The following is an 18095-nucleotide window of genomic DNA, read 5'->3' as shown; positions in this document are numbered from 1 at the left end:
ATTTTTCATTTTTCTGACTGTATCATATGCAGGGCTGTGGAGTCGGTCCGAAAATCCACCGACTCTTGACTCCTCAGTTTAGGATTTCTCCGACTCCTCGACTCCGACTCCTATAATTTGCATATTACAATTTTGTTGATTAAAAGTATGTAACGTGAAATTCGTCTCTTAACTGCCAACGCTTAGGAATTTTACAAGACAACTGAATTGAGAAGGATATGTAGACTACTATATTTATTCCTTTTAGACTAAAACTAGTCCTTGGTAAGAGTACTTGTAAAAGGTACAAACCGGAACAAAGAACATCTATCAGGCCCTAGGCAATGTAAGTGTGGGTACATGTAAGAATGATGTGCAGGTGCTCTGCAGGGGAATAAGGAGATTCCTCCTCTATTACACATTCTTCATGCACAATCTGAACCAGGTTTATGGGTGATAAACACCTCTGTGTTCAATGTGCACAACATTCTCAGTGGATTCCCTGCAGCTCTGTGGGGAGTGCATATGTAGAGTATAGTACTACTGTGTGACAAAGTAAACCTGAGACAGATGAAATTAAAGTTTTACACATACCTGGGGCTTCCTCCAGCCCCCTTCAGGATAATCAGTCCCTCGTTGTCCTCCTCCACCACCTGGATCTTCTGCTATGAGTCCAGGTACTTGAGCCAGTCTGGCATAGTGCGCATGCACACACTCCGCCGCCGGGAGCGTACTACACCTGTGCAGTTGCAGAATGTTCCTGGCTGTAGTAGTGGCATGCGGCCGGACTGCGCTGACTGACTGAATTACCAGCACTCGTAGCAGAAGATCCAGGTGGTGGAGGACAGTGAGGGACTGATTGGCCTGAAGGGGGCTGAAAGAAGCCCCGGGGTATGTATAAAACTTTACTTTTCATCCGTCTCAGGTATCCTTTAATTTGTAGTCACCAAACCAAATTTTAACAACATATCAAATTATTTGATTTCATGAGCAAAGAGAGTGCATACATTTGCATAAATCAGCATCAATGCAGAATTATTTCCATCTCATTGACCATCTCTTAGTGACACAGCTACACATCAGGCTTTATTCTTACAGCATAGATGTTATTTAGTGTATATATGAGATTCCTGTGTACATATCATATATACAGTCACAATCAGATATGTATATCTGACTTTAAAAATACGCGGACTGCTTTATTGAAGCAGCACAAGTAACTAATTTTGATTGGTTTATCTCATTTTTGTGGACTGAGCACAGCTATTTCTGTGTATATATACTGTATATATACATCATTTTTAATGACTATTATCTGAGACATAGAAAATGTTATCATATTTTCAATTTTAATTACAGTTACAAATTCATTAGGAGTCGGTGCATTTTTTTCCCGACTCCGACTCCAGGCACCCAAAATTGCTCCGACTCCACGACTCCGACTCCACAGCCCTGATCATATGTGATGTCGGCTACAGCCATTCAGGCTTTGGGGAAGGCTGTGTTTGTTTGTATGGCAGAATGAAGTACTTTGAGCTTTTGTAGTCTATTCCTCTGGAAGTTGGATGCTGCTAATTGAATCTCCTGTAGTACATTTGCATTTGAGGGGGAACAATAGCAGACAATCTCAAATGTGATTGTCTGTTTACAGGTAATTACAGGCAAACTGCTACCTGTAACCAAAATATAATCTTTTGATGTATAGACTAGACAATAGTTGCCTGGGGAAATTGGATTTTGAACGAACACAGGATTGCTTTGAAGTCTGCAAAGTGCGACAGGAAAAGCCTTGAAATTCGCATGTCACAGCTAGCCCAGATGTGACAAGGGGCTCGGCAGACTGTGATGTCACAGTCTAGGAAATTGCGTTACTTGTGGGAGTTGTACCCTCAGGCCCCAAATGGGGCTATAAGAACCTGCACAGGTCCTTCACAACTTGTAGCTCTCTGGGGATAGCAAAGACGCTAGGGCTGCCAGACTACTGGTCGAAAGCGGCATTCTCCCGCCAATGACGTTCAAACAACGCTGTTAACGTTTACTTTTCCCTGTTTATTTTGGTAAGCAAATAGCTTTGTGTGTATCGTAACTTTTATTTTGTAACTTTTTACTATGTTTTTTGTACATCTTTTGTATTATTATATTTTCTGCATTGTTCCACTTTTTTTTCTGGAATATTAAATCGTTATTTAATAAGTTTGACTTCTGCTGTACTAAACTAACACTCATAGCCTAGAAGAGACTGAAGTGTAACTGTGTATAAGTCCATGCCTGATTGTATGATTGAGCAACCCTACCGTATAAGATTGTAATTGCATTGTGTTTATGGGCAGTGTTGCGCTCGACAGCAGAGTGGCTAACAGTATCGTTCGGAACGACTGTTAGTGGTTTTGCTGCACCACAGTGTAACTTGCATTACGAGTCAGTGCCTGATTGTGCCGTGTTACTGTACAACTGTAGTGTGTGTGTGTGTGCGTGTGTGTGTGCGTGTGCGTGTGCGTGTGTGTGTGCGTGTGTGTGTGCGTGTGTGTGTGCGTGTGCGTGTGCGCGTGTGCGTGTGTGCGTGTGTGTGTGTGTGTGTGTGTGTGTGTGGTTCCCATATTCGACCTACAGCGCAAAGCTGACCCAAATACGAAAACACGGATTGCGCGCTGAGCACTCGACAGCCAAGTGGACGTGTCTAGCAACAGCTAGTGGTGGCAGTAAGGAGCGTTTGAGGGGTCCCAGCCTTGTTTGTAGCTTGAATAAGGCTGCTCCCCGCTTGATCTGGTCAAACCCGCAGTCGGGAACCGTATACGCAGGCGTGCCGTGGGCCAGTTCCTGACAAACTGCTGTGGCGAAAAGTGTAGAAAGCACTACCGTTTGTAAAGGTGCATATACTCGTGCAATTTGCAGCTAATCCAGTCTGACTTCAGTCAGAGAACCTGACCTGCATGTTGTTCAGGGGCTGTGGCTAAAAGTATTAGAAATACAGGATCCGCAGGAGAGTCGGGCAACTGGTATTATTTTAAAAGGAAAAACCCATATCCTTCTCAGTTTAGGTTCCCTATAAGAGGAAAAAGAGCGTGTTTTTCACAGTGCAGATAATTGTTACCTTCTTGGCGGTATGGACGAGCTGAGCTCGTCCATGTACGTCAAGGTGGATTGCTCAGACCCTGGAGGGTCTTTTCACTTACACTTTTTTTTATTTTTTTTGTGCAGAACATGTAGCTAGCACTTTGCTAGCTACATGTTCTGTCCGATCGCCGCCGATGCGCCGCTAAAGGGGCTGCCTCCTCCCGAAATGCCTAGCGCAGCCTGGCGAATCATCGCCAGGCTGCGCTATGGGAAGGATCGGAACTCCCCATGACGTCAAGTCTGATCATCATCATGGCGACGGGAAAAGCGACGATAGGAAATTACGCTTCTCGGACGCGTAAGTATGGCCGGCGGGGATTGGGTGGGTGGATGTGGGGCGGGGGGACATGGCGTACTGCTGTAGCTAGCGTATTGCTACCTACAGCAAGAACGAAAAAAAATATTTATCAAAAACGGTAATGCGTACTTATGTACGCATTACCCAGAACGCCAGGGAGGTTAATCAAACCATAAACTGAATGTCCTCAGTTTTTTAAATTTATGGAAAAGTACAACTATTTCAAAAACGTCTGTTTTGGATAGAGTAAAAAAAGAAAGAAGGAAAAAAAAAAGTCAGCTGCTTTATTCTTTGTCAGTATCCACATGAAGTAGGATTTCTTCCCTTGTATGGGCTCTATTCATAAAAGGCTGTGCGGGGAAAAAAATCTTGTCGGAAAAAATACCGCATTCGGTATTTTAGACTTTTGTGTGCGAATTCATAAAAATGTTTACAGTTGCGATAGTTCGGGGATTTCCCAAACTAAGCTGGCGGTGCTGCCTGAGTTGTTACATTTTCTCCTGCAGAGACAGCATTACAATGAGGCATCCCCAACTTCCCTTTATATGTGCATATGTGCTAAATCTATTAGTCTTTCTAAACAATCTATTTAATTACCACAGCTTAGAAGAACTTCAAGAAATGTTACACATGCAGGCTTTCTGATGTAAAAAAAATATGAAAACAGGTACCCAAGAGGTTAAAAAACACAGCCTGGGGTATTCTGAAACTGGAGGCCTTTTTTGTTCCGCCCTCTTCGCTGCTGCCTGGGAGATCTGTCCCCATTAGCTTTGCTGTTATCCGCACCCTTATCACCTTTCTAAACCGACAGTATTCTCCGTCCCAATACCGCCTGTCCTAATCTTTATGAATTGACATTTAGTGACGTGCTTAGATAATCACTGCACAAGGCGGTAATTTACCTCACTGCTTGGGAATGTCCACTTTTCATGGGGTAACAACTTTTATGAATTGACCTTTTGCTAAGTGTTCAGTAAAGTCAGCTGTTTTCAGCATTACTGCATGCGGAAATGCTTTATGAATTGACCCCTATGCAGACAAGTTTTATTTAGTGGATATATTGGTAGTTAGTATGATACTAGTATTATCTTAATTTAGTAATAATTCTAACTTCTATTTGCATGTTGTAGGAGTACCAGCCTAAACGAAAGCTACGTACCCGAGCTCAGTCTTACGATCTGCAGTCTTGGAAGAAGCGGTGTCAGGAGCTGTTAAATCTCATTTTTCAGTGTGAAGACTCTGAGCCTTTCCGACAACCTGTTGACATCAATGAATACTCGGTACGTTTTTTATTTTGTCTTAAAGAGAACCCGAGGTGGGTTTGAAGAATATTATCTGCATACAGAGGCTGGATCTGCCTATACAGCCCAGCCTCTGTTGCTATCCCAAACCCCCCTAAGGTCCCCCTGCACTCTGCAATCCCTCATAAATCACAGCCACGCTGCTGACAAACAGCTTGTCAGAGCTGGCTGTGTTTATCTCTATAGTGTCAGTCTGCTGCTCTCCCTGCCTCCTGCAGAACTCCAGTCCCCGCCTGCATCCCTTCACTCCCTGCTGATAGGAGGGAAGGGGCAGGGACTGGAGCTATGCAGGAGGCGGGGGAGCAGCTGAGACTGACACTACAGATGTAAACACAGCCTCACAGCACGGCTGTGATTTATGAGGGATTGCAGAGTGCAGGGGGACCTTAGTGGGGTTTTGGATAGCAACAGAGGCTGGGCTGTATAGGCAGATCCAGCCTCTGTATGCAGATAACATTCTTTAAACACACCTTGGGCTCTCTTTAAATTGTTTATCCTACCTGAAGTTTTTTGGGGTGGGGTATATATCCTGCCCAGTGGAAAGTACCACACTGGCAATTAAGGATTTCAGGAAAAATGCTCAATTCTTGCCATCCATTATCACATGGGATACTTTGGAAAATAGTTGCCTTCATTTTCTAAAAACCTTTCCTGCAGATTTTATGCAGCTAATCTACCCTCATAACAGCATTGGCTGTCCTATAGGAAGCAGATAGTTAATTGAAGAATTTTAATTCCTTTTACTTCCCTTTCACGCTAGTGGATAGTGCCCAAGCTCTGTGCAATAGATAAGTTGGGGTTGAGGTCCTGAACAGGTGGGCAAATCACTGTTTGGCTTTTATTTTACATTTTATAACAACCTCTTGGCTCTGTCTACTTCCTCCCTGGTCTGGTTCCTTCTGGACTCCCAAGAACCAGTGTTATAGCTTATAGATCCTTTAGAGCAAGGTTTCACAACTCATTCCTCTGGTATCTTCAACAATGCATGTTTCGTAGTTAATTCATGACTCAGCAGGCAGAGCTCATTAACTACCTCTGCGAATGTCCTCAAAACATGTACTGTAGGGGGTACCTGAGGCCCGAGTTAAGAAGCCCTGCTTTAGAAGGAGCCATCCATGGGAGCAGTAGGACAAAGGACATAGCATTTGTAATTCTGGAGTGCTTACACTTGCCTCCTCATAAAGCCACTTAAAATAATAATTAAAGGGCACCTGAACAGAAAGGGATATGGAAGCTAACCTATTTATTTCCTTTAAACTTATACCAGTTGCCTGGCATCTTCCTAATCTCTTTAGCTGCAGTAGTGTCTCTATCACACATCTGACACAAGCATGTGGCTATTTCAGTCAGATTTCAGTCAGAGCACCTGATCTGTATGCTTGTTCATGGTCTATGGCTAAAAGCATTAGAGACAGAGAATGAGCTGGGCAGCCAGGCAATTTGAATTGTTTAAAGAGAAATAAACGTCTGCCTCCATATCCTCCTCAGTTAACATGCTCTTTAAAGGATACTTGGGGCGAATAATCGAATATCATATTTACTTACCTGGGGCTTCCTCCAGCTCCTAGAAGCCTATGTGTCCCTCACCGCAGCTCTTCTCTCAGCCAGTCTTCTGGGGTCCCCTCCGTAGCAGCTGCAGCCAGGACAGCGGCTTCTGCTGCTCACAGTTGCGCTTCCTCGGCTGGGAGCGTTCTGTGCATGAGGACCTGAGTTGTAGATAGTGCGTTGGTAAGCTGCTCCCATTTGCCAGCCCCTGCTTAGTCTGGAAGCATGTTTCCATATTTTAGCATAACATGCATGACTGTTGATGAAAATGTTGTGCCTCATTAGTCTACTATTCTATTGCAGTGCTGTTCAATGTAGTTGCATGCATGGAGCTGATTACTGTTATCCAATATCTACAGTATATATTGTCTATTGTTAGCTGTGTTTGGTAATATTCCCATTTAATTTGCTTTTGTGTTTATTGTATTCTCCTTTCATTTTACTTTTATAGGACTATAGAGACATAATAGACACACCTATGGATTTTGGTACCGTCAGAGAAAAACTAGAGGCTGGAACTTACGAGTCTCCTATGGACTTGTACAAGGATGTGAGGCTTATTTTCAGCAACTCAAAGGCTTATACACCAAGCAAAAGATCAAAGGTAAATCTTTATCTTTTATATAAAGAAGTGATTGGGGGAGAAAATATGCAAGATAGACTATATGATGAGCTTTCGGGAATTTTCTTGCAAATGTAGCAGGCGCTGCAAAATAGTGGTTGTTGACATGATATTGTCGTTTCCTATGCATCCCTCCAGCAGTACATCACCTCAAGCAGAAAGAAAGACCAGCCCAAAAACATATAAAATGCTAATACTGTTAGCAGTCCAGCTGGTTTTTTTTCTGCTGCACTGCAGCAGGTAATATCAATGAAGAGTCTTTGTCAATGGGTGTTACAGAATTGTTCTGTACCTTTCTTCAGTTTTATGTTATAGGATAGGTTTAATTCATATTGCCCAAAGCTAGGTTTCCCTATACTTAACATTGAAATGCTAATCGCTCTGCAAATGCTACAGGCAACGCGCTCGCGCTTCAGCAAATCGCTTAGATGAGAACACTTCCATATACTTTTCACTGTACGATGCTGAAATCGCTTGTAAAGCGCACAAGTGTGAATGGGCCCACAGTCTCTCAGTTCAGCGTCTTAACCAAGGGGTCACGAAAGTGAAAGTGGGCCATTGTGGGCCACGGGAGAGGCGGGGAGTGGCGGTTTATGCGGCTACCTGATCCACTCAGCCCCGCGGATCAAGTAGCCTACTTTCTTTCTTTCTTGCCAAAATGTGCAGTCATCATGCAGAATTTCAGGTTCAGTTTTTCTGTGCAGAAAACGCGCACGAAAACAGTTGTGTGTTCCCTGCCTGAAGCAAAATTGCTATTTTTACATTCTAGTTCGCTTCAGTACTCTCATTAGATGTAAATCACCGCATCCCCGCCGCAAAACAAGGGTTTTAGACCTCCCAAATACCCGGGGGTCAATCCGGCCGGCGCTTCCTGAAAGAGGCAGAGCTTTTAGCTGCAGCTCTGCCTCTACTGATGGCAATCACCGCCTCTCCCCGCCCCTCTCATTCTTCCTTCACAGAGGGGGGGGGGGGGGGTGTAGAGATCCGAACAGCGATTGATGTCAGGAGAGGCAGAGCTACAGCTGAAAGCTCTGCCTCTCAGGGCAGCACAATCCATGACCAAGATGGTCGTGGATGTTTGCCCTGGGATTTGGGGGGTCTAAAGCCCTCGTTTTGTGGCGGGGAAGTGGCAGTTTGCCTCTGAGACTACTGAAGTGAACTAGAAGGTAAAAATAACAATTTTTGTTCGCTTCAGAATCTCTAAGTACAAGCAAATTCATGTTAAATCTTGTGTGCATCATGTTGATTTTGGTAGCATAGGAGAAAGAGGGGCAGAAGGTGAATTTTGTCTTTTACTTCTGCTTAGGTCTGCTTTCCGTTTCAGATTTTGTAGCAAATTTCTTAAGTTTATTATTAACTGGATCAAGCATACTAAGCCTATAGTAATACTGGAAATGAGGAATTTGTTTAAATAAAGTTAGTTTAGCTGTTTCTCTTTTCACAAAACTTTCCAGATGGCTTGCACTTGAACCTGCTTACCCCTCCCCTACAGATTCATCGTGAGATTGCTATGGTAGCTCAGGAGTTTAGTCAAAAGACTAAGATTGAATTTGGTATTACGGTATATTTCTGGATGTGAGAAACAGTTTGTTTCATATGCATGACTTTAATCCTCATTTGATTTATCTAATCCTTTGCGTGGGAAGATGTTGAGAAATTGGTAGAGGGAAATGTATACTAAAAAATTTGTAAGCCCTTTCAGCCCTCCATCTTTCAAAACGCATGCAATGTTAATTAACATTTGCATTAATTAGCCACACACCAGCGCCTCGCAGCACTGAGGTCTTAACATCACACTGTGGGAGCCTTGTTGCATTGTGGGAAATAACAGCGGTTTCCAACTGCCAAAAATGCAAGTAACATCTCCTTCCAGTGACATCACCTGCCAGTAGTAAAAATGTCACCATGTGATAAATGTCAGAATGTAAAACTGGGAGAGTAAAGATTTTACAATGGGCAAACCCCGACTAAATCATTTATACATAATTATTGTAAAAATTAAGCACTTTTTTAAATTACATTTTCACTGGAGTTCCTCTTTAAGTGTTCTCTGAAGAAAACTCTTAGGTTTTGATCCAGTTTTAGTTGTTTATTCTATAGGTGCAGGTACTGTAATAGAAGCATCAACCAAGACTTGCTGATACAGGCTTCTATAGACTCCGTTTTTTTTTGTTTGTTTGTTTGTTTGTTTTTTTTATAAATCCTTCCCTGCATTGACACAATGTTTTTTTTTTCTGCCTTCTCCAGATCTACAGCATGAGCTTACGGTTATCTGCATTCTTTGAGGAGCGTGTTGGCTCAATTTTATCTGATTACCAATCAGCCATCAAATTCCATCAGAGGAACACAATAACAAAGCACAAGAAGAAAAGGAACCGGAGCAGCTCATCTAGCAGCAGTGCAACATCCAGGTAATTTCACCTGCTTATGCAAAATTAATGCAGTTTGAAAATGGACCAATCAAATTCCACCCTCGCAGGAGTTGATTAGTCCATTTTCAAACTGCATACATTTTCATACACAATTTGCATAATCCTGCATCAGTTCTGATTGTGTCTCCTTGGTGTTCCCTAGTCACTATTGCGACATCCAACTGAGCTATTATGGAAACTGACATACATATATCATCATTTTAATATGTATTTTAGTGCATTTCAGAAGAGTAATAATTGTATGAGTTGTAATTTTTTTCAGACAAGTGCTAATACCTGTGCCTATTGTCAGAAAATCATGTAGAATTGGCACAGGAGCTAACAGCATTTGCTCATGAAACCAAAGGAAACTATTCCTTAGAAATCTTGTGTAGCTTTCTTTTTTTTTTTTTTTTTTTTTTTTTTTAATATATGTTGACTTGCCTTTTCGTTCGTCAATGTTTTAATATAATTTACTTTTGTTGAAGTCCTGAAAGAAAAAGGAAGTATGTCCGGCCGCAGGCAAAGCAAGAGAATGCAGCGACCCCTTCAGGACCGCCCACCCAGCGATCAGCTGTGCAGAAGGTTCCACCTGCTCAGATAAATGGCAAGGGAACAGAATCCAGTCCTATAGCCCGCACAAGGAGTTACAAGCGTCACTCAGAGCCACCTTCATCCAGCCTACCCTCCACATCATTGTCACCTAAATTCTTGGCTGCCCGACCAAATAATTCTGCAGTTTCAGGGAAGTCAGGTATGTGTTTACAAAAATCTGAATTTCATAATTCTTATTTCTAGTATAGGTTACACAGGAAAAGAAACTACTGTATTCTGATAGTCACTTTTTTTTTCTTATATTTTTTTCAGTTTTGCATTGAACCACTAACCTCTCTTCCTATTGAAAACTTTTGCAGCAACAATGTTGCATCCTAAACTATCTCTGCATCGGCTTTTATGCATGCATCAAACTTGTTGCCGAATTGCTGACCTATACCTCATGGCTAAAAAAGTTTGTTGTGTTTACCAGCAGAAAACACTTTGAGACATCCCAGAAATCAGACTGCTTCTCCCAGCACCAGCCAGCCAGCGACTGCCAGCCAGCCCAGAAAGAACAATGTGCCTAAAGAAAACCAGAACAAAGAGAAGCCTCTGAAACGCAGGATGAAAGCTTTGTCCAATCCACCGCAAGGTAGTTGGCTAAAGACAGATGTTAATCATGTGTAAAGATTTTTATTTTAAATAATTGAAGTAGCAGAGACACCTTTTGGTTCTTTTATTGTACCTTTCCTTGATGGCCCAGGCCACAAAAAAGAAAGCTCATAACTGAAAATTCTATTGTCTTGAAAGCTGCACATGACTGTTGTCAAAATTACATCATTTCCTGGCTGATCTTTGTCCTGCCTCTAATCTAATGTCCCTCTGATGTAAAAAGAAAATGCCTATATTACGTTTGTGAGTTTACAACTAATTTTATGTGGTTTTGTATACATTTTTGTGGAGAATGAATAAAGTTTAAACAAAAAGTAAAGTTGCCCTTTTAAGTATATATTAAATTTCCCAAAGCTTTTCTATCTCTGCTGCCCTCCTGTTTTCTTCAGTTATAAACTATATCTGTAGCATAAACACATACATAGGCTTTCAATTCCCTTTCGGCAATGCAGAAAACAGCAGATTTTTCCGAACATCTTGCTAAACACCAGTTCACTAAGGTTGTTGCCACAATACTTCAATAAATGTCAATTCGCAAAGATTGGAGCATTTGGTAAAACAAGAGAAATGTTTGTTTAACCATTTCAGCCACCTGGACGTGATCCTCACGTCACGGCGGCTGCTCTGCTGCGGTGCCGTGCTGTCCCCCGGTAGCCCTGGGATCAGTGAACGGGAACATGGTTCCTGATCACCGATCCGTGTCCCCAGCAGAAAAACCGAAACTCTCTTACTAGAGGCTTTAGTCTTTCTGCAAAAAAGTTTACCCGTCCTCCTTGTGCTTCTGGTGGTAAAGAAGCACAAGGAGAAAAAAATATTCAAGGTGGCCATCTTGTGGCCAAATAGTAAAACTACATCTACAAACATTTTTCAAGTAAATTTACACAGATTTTAACATTCAAATTAACTTTTTATTTCCCACACCAAAATATTACCCAGATAAAATTTTTAATGGAAAAAAATTTTTACAATTAAAAAAAACAAACAAAAAAGTTACCTAAGGGTCTGAACTTTTTAAATATGCATGTGAAGGGGGGTATACTATGAACAATTTAAATTAGAAGCTTGTAAATAGTGATGGACGCAAAACGGAAAAAAATGCACCTTTATTTCCAAATAAAATATTGGCACCATACATTGTGATAGGGACAATTTAAATGGTGTCATAACCAAGACAAACTGGCAAATAAAATACATAGGTTATGGTAGTGTGTATTATTTTAAAGCTATAGTGGACAAAAACTGAGAAATAATGAATTTTTCCATTTTTTTCTTATTAATCCTGTTAAAATGCATTTATCAAAAAATAATTCTTAGCAAAATGTGCCACCCAAAGAAAGCCTAATTAGTGGCGGAAAAAACAAGATCTAGATCAATCAATTGTGTTAAGTAGTGATAAAACTATTAGCGAATGAATGGGAGGTGAAAATTGCTCTGATGCAGAAGGTGAAAAATCCTCACAGGCTGAAATGGTTAAGACCACCTCTGATCTATAGGTAACGATGCAGAAAAGTTGACAGACTAAAGCAGACAGCAAATAGGGAGATTTCTGCTACTCACCCCATTTGATCTTCACTGTCAGCAAGGGCATGCGAACCAAAGAGCAGGAGAAATAGACATTCAAAGAGGCTTATCTGTCCCTTTATGCTAGGTACACACTATACAATTTTCTGGCAGATTTACCTGCCAGATCGATTATTTCCAACATGTCCAATCTGAATTTAGATCGATTTTCCAATCAATTTCTGTTCACTTCTATTACATAGTTACTTTGGTTGAAAAAAGACATACGTCCATCGAGTTCAACCAGTACAAAGTACAACTCCACCCTGCTCCCTCACATATCCCTGTTGATCCAGAGGAAGGCGAAAAAACCCTTACAAGGTAAAAATTCCTTCCCGACTCCAGATGGCAATCAGATAAAATCCCTGGATCAACATCATTGGCATTACCTAGTAATTGTAGCCATGGATGTCATTCAACGCAAGGAAAGCATCTAAGCCCCCTTTAAATGCAGGTATAGAGTAAATCGATAGGAAAAACAATTGGAAAATCGAACCAAATTCAGATCGGACATGTTGGAAATCGATCTGGCAGGTAAATCTGCCAGAAAATTGCATGGTGTGTACCTAGAATTAGATGTGCAGATCTGTATACTGATACACAGAAGAGAGCCCTCTAGTGGCATGCATGCACATCTGAAAGGATGTAGGAAGCCTTTTACACTCTATTAAGCAGAAACATGCTCTGCTCATGCAGACCAGTTGTAGGAGAAGAATCACAGCTTGCTGCAGAGACCTACTCCACTGGTGAGACTTCTACATTACCGGGCTGGTCCATTGTTTCTAATACCATAGCTTTGCTCTAGTTTTGGCATTACATAATACTTTTGCCTAAGTATGTCAAATCTATACCTTATCCTAATGTTTCACTAGATATGCCTGTGCCTTTACCTTTACTGCCTTTATTGCTTAACCCCTCCGTAACGCTACCCTTAACACTATCCTACCCATACAATTTTATTTATTCTTTCAGGCTCCTAATTACATGCTTTATGAACCAAATACAAAATGCTTTAATGAATGTTTCCACTGTGTTGCAGCTGAAAAGCAAGATATATTGCCACCAGTAAATGTACAAGTCAATGGGCACGGCAGCCAGATCAAGAAGCCAGCTGTGAAGGGTCGTCCAGGCCGTAAGCCAAAGATAATTCTAAATAACACCACCAGTAATAGTAATCCAAATAATACAGGTCAAGTTTTTCCCAAGAAAAGAGGAAGGAAGCCAAAATATCCCAGGAATGATGATCAGCCACAGGTCATACCCCAAAGCACTCCTCAGACTGTTTTGCCCACAGTTAAAAAGGCAAAAGAACAGCCTACTTCATCTAACTGTAACTCTCATGTTGAGCCGAACCTTAAGAATGAGAATGAAGCACCAAAAAAACGGAGGGGTAGAAAGCCAAAAATCAAGATCGAGTCTCTAGAGGCTGCTCCTCCTCCACCTCCTCCTACTCCTCCACTACCACTTCCATCAACAACTTTACCAGCACGGACAGAGCCAAAACATTCAAAAGAAGGAAATGTCAAAATGCAGACAAGAAGTAAATGTAAAAAAGTGGACGAGCCTATGGATGTATCCAGAGACACACCTGAGAGTCTTAATGATGCTGAATCTCAAATGAGAACTAGAAATCAGGGCAAAAGAACTGCGTTTTATAATGAAGATGACTCTGAGGAGGAGCAGAGGCAGCTGCTATTTGAAGACACTTCATTGACTTTTGGTACCTCGAGCCGAGGAAGAGTACGGAAATTAACAGAGAAAGCTAAAGCTAATTTAATAGGCTGGTAAATGTACTGTAATGCAGCTTTACTTTTGTGCTGCTACGAAGAATTGGAAAATCTTTTAGGGGAAGAGAACATTTTATTGGACAATGGTTTTGTTTTAAAATTTGCTATTTATTGCCTATGGATTAGGTTTTAAGCATTTCAGTATATGTAGACCTCAGTTTGACAACATGACGACAAAGGATGAAAACAAAAGTAGAAAATGTGGAGAGCAGAGAGTATGCATTTTGGGCTCAAAAGCTTTTAACAGTAGTTGCATAGTACAAGACTTGTGAGGGTACAGTTTACTAAATGCAAACAATGGCATGTGTTTGGGAGCATTGCCTAACTTTGGTAGATAGCTGGGAAATGAAAAACCAGCAAGGACATGTCTGAAGTTAACAAATGGTACCTCAACTTAAGGAGGAAATGCCGACATATAGTCCCAGGCTTTGTACATTATCTTTTACATAGGCAGTGAAATATTCTATATATACATAAACCAGTATATATTTATATATACATCTATATCCACATTGGAAAGCATTTTATCTATGTCTAATTTTTCAGACCTCGACTCTAGTACCAATCAATAATTCAGATTAGTGTGCCAAAGACTGAGAATGAAAGCAGCGAAACTTATTTTCTGCCTGTCAAAGTAGTGCACAATCTTTGTACATAAGACATATAATACTACTTGTATATTGCTTTTGAGATATTGTCATCTGTGCTCACTTAGTCCCATTTTGGTACTTTTTTGTTAACTAAATGCCGTGGCAGGGTTCTTTTAAAAGACATTTTAGAATGTTAAAAAAAAAAAAAATGTGCATGAGATTTAAGTGAAGCATAGTGTATATGTGTATTATAAAAATTTTATACTCCTGAGGTTTAGAGGTTTTCCAGCAAATGTGATTTACAGAACCACTGGTTATTGCAATTGCTATGTTGCCTTTTCCTCTCTTTTTTTTAAGGCTGAGTCCAGTATAAGTTGTGGGAGAATAATGGGGTATTGGAGGACTCCTGGTTTGTTTTGTTTTTGTGGTAGGTGTGGACCTCTCTGCCTCAGCTATTTAGATCTTGCTGTTTTAATCCAAGCTAGGCCAAATCCCCTCAAGTTACTGTTTTTGGCCCATATTAGGTTGTGCATTTTTTTCTCTGACACAGGAGCAAAAATTTAACAGAATGCAGTTACGTTATAGTTAATGTCTTTGCACTGCTAACTATTATTGGTTTGTTGCTCCACCAGTAGCACCTGACGTGGCATCAGTTTCAATTTCTTCTGAATGCTAGCAATTCAGTGTTGCCCTTAACATATGTAGCTGATTCTAATGATTCCTCACAAATCATGTCACCAATCTCCCTTGTTGTGGGGACCTTATTCCCTCAAGAAAGAAGCAATGAGCTTTAAATTATGGTGGTAGTCTGAGGCAGCAGCCAATAATTCCAGTAGGAGGAGTTCCCTTCTGGATGTACAAAATGTCCTAGGTGACTGCATACACCTACAGCACAATAGTCCAACTAGAACTGCTCTAGGGTGAATTAGCTCACATGGGCTGTCCACATTTGACAAGGAGGTGAGAAGTTTCAAGCTAACCTGTAGGGGTTTTCCTTCTTGAAGAAAGCAGGACGTTTAGAAGCCTTGGCTCTAGCCTGTGACTAAAAAAGCCCTAAGACTTGGAAAACGCATTTAAAAATTGTGTTAATATAGCAGTACTAATGTTTATCAAGAGCTTGGTAGAAAGGAAAAAAAAAATATTCCTTCCTCCCTTTTTTTGCTAAAGCTGTTTTTGAACTCCCAAATTGAAACGTGTTTTTTTTTGGTTGGCTACGGGTTTCTAATTGCAATAATCAGATGCAAGGTTTTTTTATGGTTTGATATAACTGCTTCATTCGGAAAACTACCTTTTTGTTTGAATGTTTGTTTGATTTCACCCCAGATACCTAGCTGCAAAAGTGTGTACATAGTAAAATATGTACATATGTGTATACATGTATGTGTAATAATGCTGTATTACACGCGTTACACCTTTATACTCAAGATACCGGGAATTTTACATGACTTCTTCTTCCTTTTTTACTTTTTTTTGTTTTGTTTTTTTTACCTAGAGTCCAGATCTAATTTTAAAATGTCACAGTAAAGTTTGATTTTAAAGTCCTAGGTAGTTTATGTAAAGGTCAATCCATGTAGTTACGGTTTTATACAGTAATGTCAATGCACCCTGTTATATTTTTCATGTATGCTATTCCTTGGTATCATGCCACACTGACAAAAGTAAATAGACATTTTCAGTAAAATAGCATTTATGTTGTGCCTTTTTTTCTGAAGGAAGTTTTGCTTTCTAAAATCCTAACCTTTAGTTGGTTGAATGTATTAAACATTGCACTACTGTTTAGAATAAACAAACATTAATTTCTCAGTTCATTTCTCATTGCTGGAACTACTTACTGAGAAAGTGAAAAGTGTCCAGAAAGCCATTTACAGAAATCCACTTATTGTAGCCAATACTACTGGTTTATTGCAAGAGACTCAGGGAGGGCAGTAGAATTGGCAGGGTTATACAAGCGTACACATTTTATAAACGGCATAGGTGTGAAAGACCCCTTATTGAATCTCTAACATTTTTGTCCGTTCTCTGCTCATTGCTAAATGAAAAGTGAACTGTTTCTATGTTATACATACGAGCCGTTCACACTTCAAGCTGCGACAGAACTGTGGCAGTAAGCAGACGCACTTTTGTGCAGTCCCTGATGATCCTGGGCCAGGCAGATGCATTCTCCCATATAGCCTATGGGGGAGCGCATCTGCACCGGACTCCAGCTGCATCACGGCGGACCATCGGAGTGGACATTACACTGTCTGCTCCTGCTGGCCGCACGTGATGCGGAAAACAAGTGGGAACAGGGCCTTATTTAACTGAATTGCATAGTAAATGCATTGTGGTGGGGTGTAATGTCTTGTTAACTATTGACAGAAGCAGGGGAATGTGGAGATGAAGCATACTTTTTAATGAAATTGGACCTGGACCCTTGCGCAGGGCAGAAGGAAAACAGAGAAATGCACCCTGTATGTACTTAGAGAGTTTAGCCTGTCTAATTCCCCCTCATCTGTGTCTAATCGCAAGTTGTAATTTGATCTCTCCTTGGTGTCAGCTGACTGCCACGGCAGATGAGCTCATTTGAAAGCACAGGATGTTAACAATGGGTCTACTTCCATGAAAGCAGGCAGTAGACACACTGCAGATTTATTGTAGGATTTGTATCAGCTGTAACAAAGAAAGGTTTTCCTTTAACCACCCTGCCGTTCTTTAAGATCGCCAGGGCGGCTGCGGGAGGGTTTTTTTTAAATAAAAAAAAAACTATTTCATGCAGCCAACTGAAAGTTGGCTGCATGAAAGCCCACTAGATGGCGCTCCGGAGGCGTTCTTCTGATCGCCTCCGGCGGCTAAAAGTAACACGGAAGGCTGCAATGAGCAGCCTTCCGTGTTTGGCTTCTCCTGTCGCCATGGCGACGAGCGGAGTGACGTCATGGACGTCAGCCGACGTCCTGACGTCAGCCGCCTCCGATCCAGCCCTTAGCGCTGGCCGGAACTATTTGTTCCGGCTGCGCAGGGCTCAGGCGGCTGGGGGGACCCTCTTTCGCCGCTGCTCGCGGCGGATCGCCGCAGAGCGGTGGCGATCGGGCAGCACACGCGGCTGGCAAAGTGCCGGCTGCGTGTGCTGCTTTTTATTTGAACAAAATCGGCCCAGCAGGGCCTGAGCGGCAGCCATCGGCGGTGATGGACGAGCTGAGCTCGTCCATACCGCTAAGATGGTTAAAGTGCTTCTGAAGCCTTATAAAATTGCTCTTTTTATTTAACATTTATTTTCTGTACTATTACCATAGCTAAAGCGTTGCATCCCCGCGGCAGAACGCTGTAATTAAGCCCCCCAAATAACCTGAGCAAAATGCGGGGATCGCTTCCTGGTAGAGGCAGCGCTTAGGGCAGTAGCTCTGCCTCTACCAGTGTCAGTCCCCACCCCTCTGTCTTCTTTCACGGGGAGAGGCAGGGATTGACGCTAATGGAGGCAGAGCTACAGCATTAAGCTCTGCTTCCCCGGGCAGCAAAATCCACGACTTGGAAAGTTGAGTGTTTTTGCACCGGGATTTGGGGGTTTAAATACAGCGTTCTGCCGCGGGGATGCAGAGTTTTAGCTATGGTGATAGTGCAGAAGATAAATGTTAAATAAAAAGAGCAGTTTTATAAGACTTCAGAGCAGGCTTTCTCAACCAGGGTTACATGGAACCCCAGGGTT

At 41.6% G+C, this 18095-nt stretch overlaps 1 protein-coding gene across 3 annotated transcripts in view; it reads left to right on the top strand.

The window, feature by feature from the left end:
* Nucleotides 1-16097, top strand: part of PHIP (pleckstrin homology domain interacting protein) — a 156250-nt gene extending 140153 nt beyond the window's left edge. For 2 of the 3 annotated variants that reach the window (XM_068281525.1, XM_068281526.1), the window contains exons 35-40: nt 4522-4671; nt 6689-6841; nt 9107-9270; nt 9759-10024; nt 10298-10459; nt 13079-16097. In XM_068281525.1, coding sequence (XP_068137626.1) covers nt 4522-4671; nt 6689-6841; nt 9107-9270; nt 9759-10024; nt 10298-10459; nt 13079-13827 — 1644 coding nt within the window. In that variant the 3' untranslated portion in view covers nt 13828-16097. The remainder of the gene's footprint in view (nt 1-4521; nt 4672-6688; nt 6842-9106; nt 9271-9758; nt 10025-10297; nt 10460-13078) is intronic. The other variant, XM_068281524.1, reaches the window with a different exon arrangement.
* Nucleotides 16098-18095: the final 1998 nt, after the last annotated feature.

The sequence above is a fragment of the Hyperolius riggenbachi genome, chromosome 4, assembly GCF_040937935.1.
Source record: "Hyperolius riggenbachi isolate aHypRig1 chromosome 4, aHypRig1.pri, whole genome shotgun sequence".
Taxonomy (NCBI): domain Eukaryota; kingdom Metazoa; phylum Chordata; class Amphibia; order Anura; family Hyperoliidae; genus Hyperolius; species Hyperolius riggenbachi.
The sequence above is the reverse complement of the archived record's forward strand: the minus strand, read 5'-3'. Positions and strand labels throughout refer to the sequence as shown.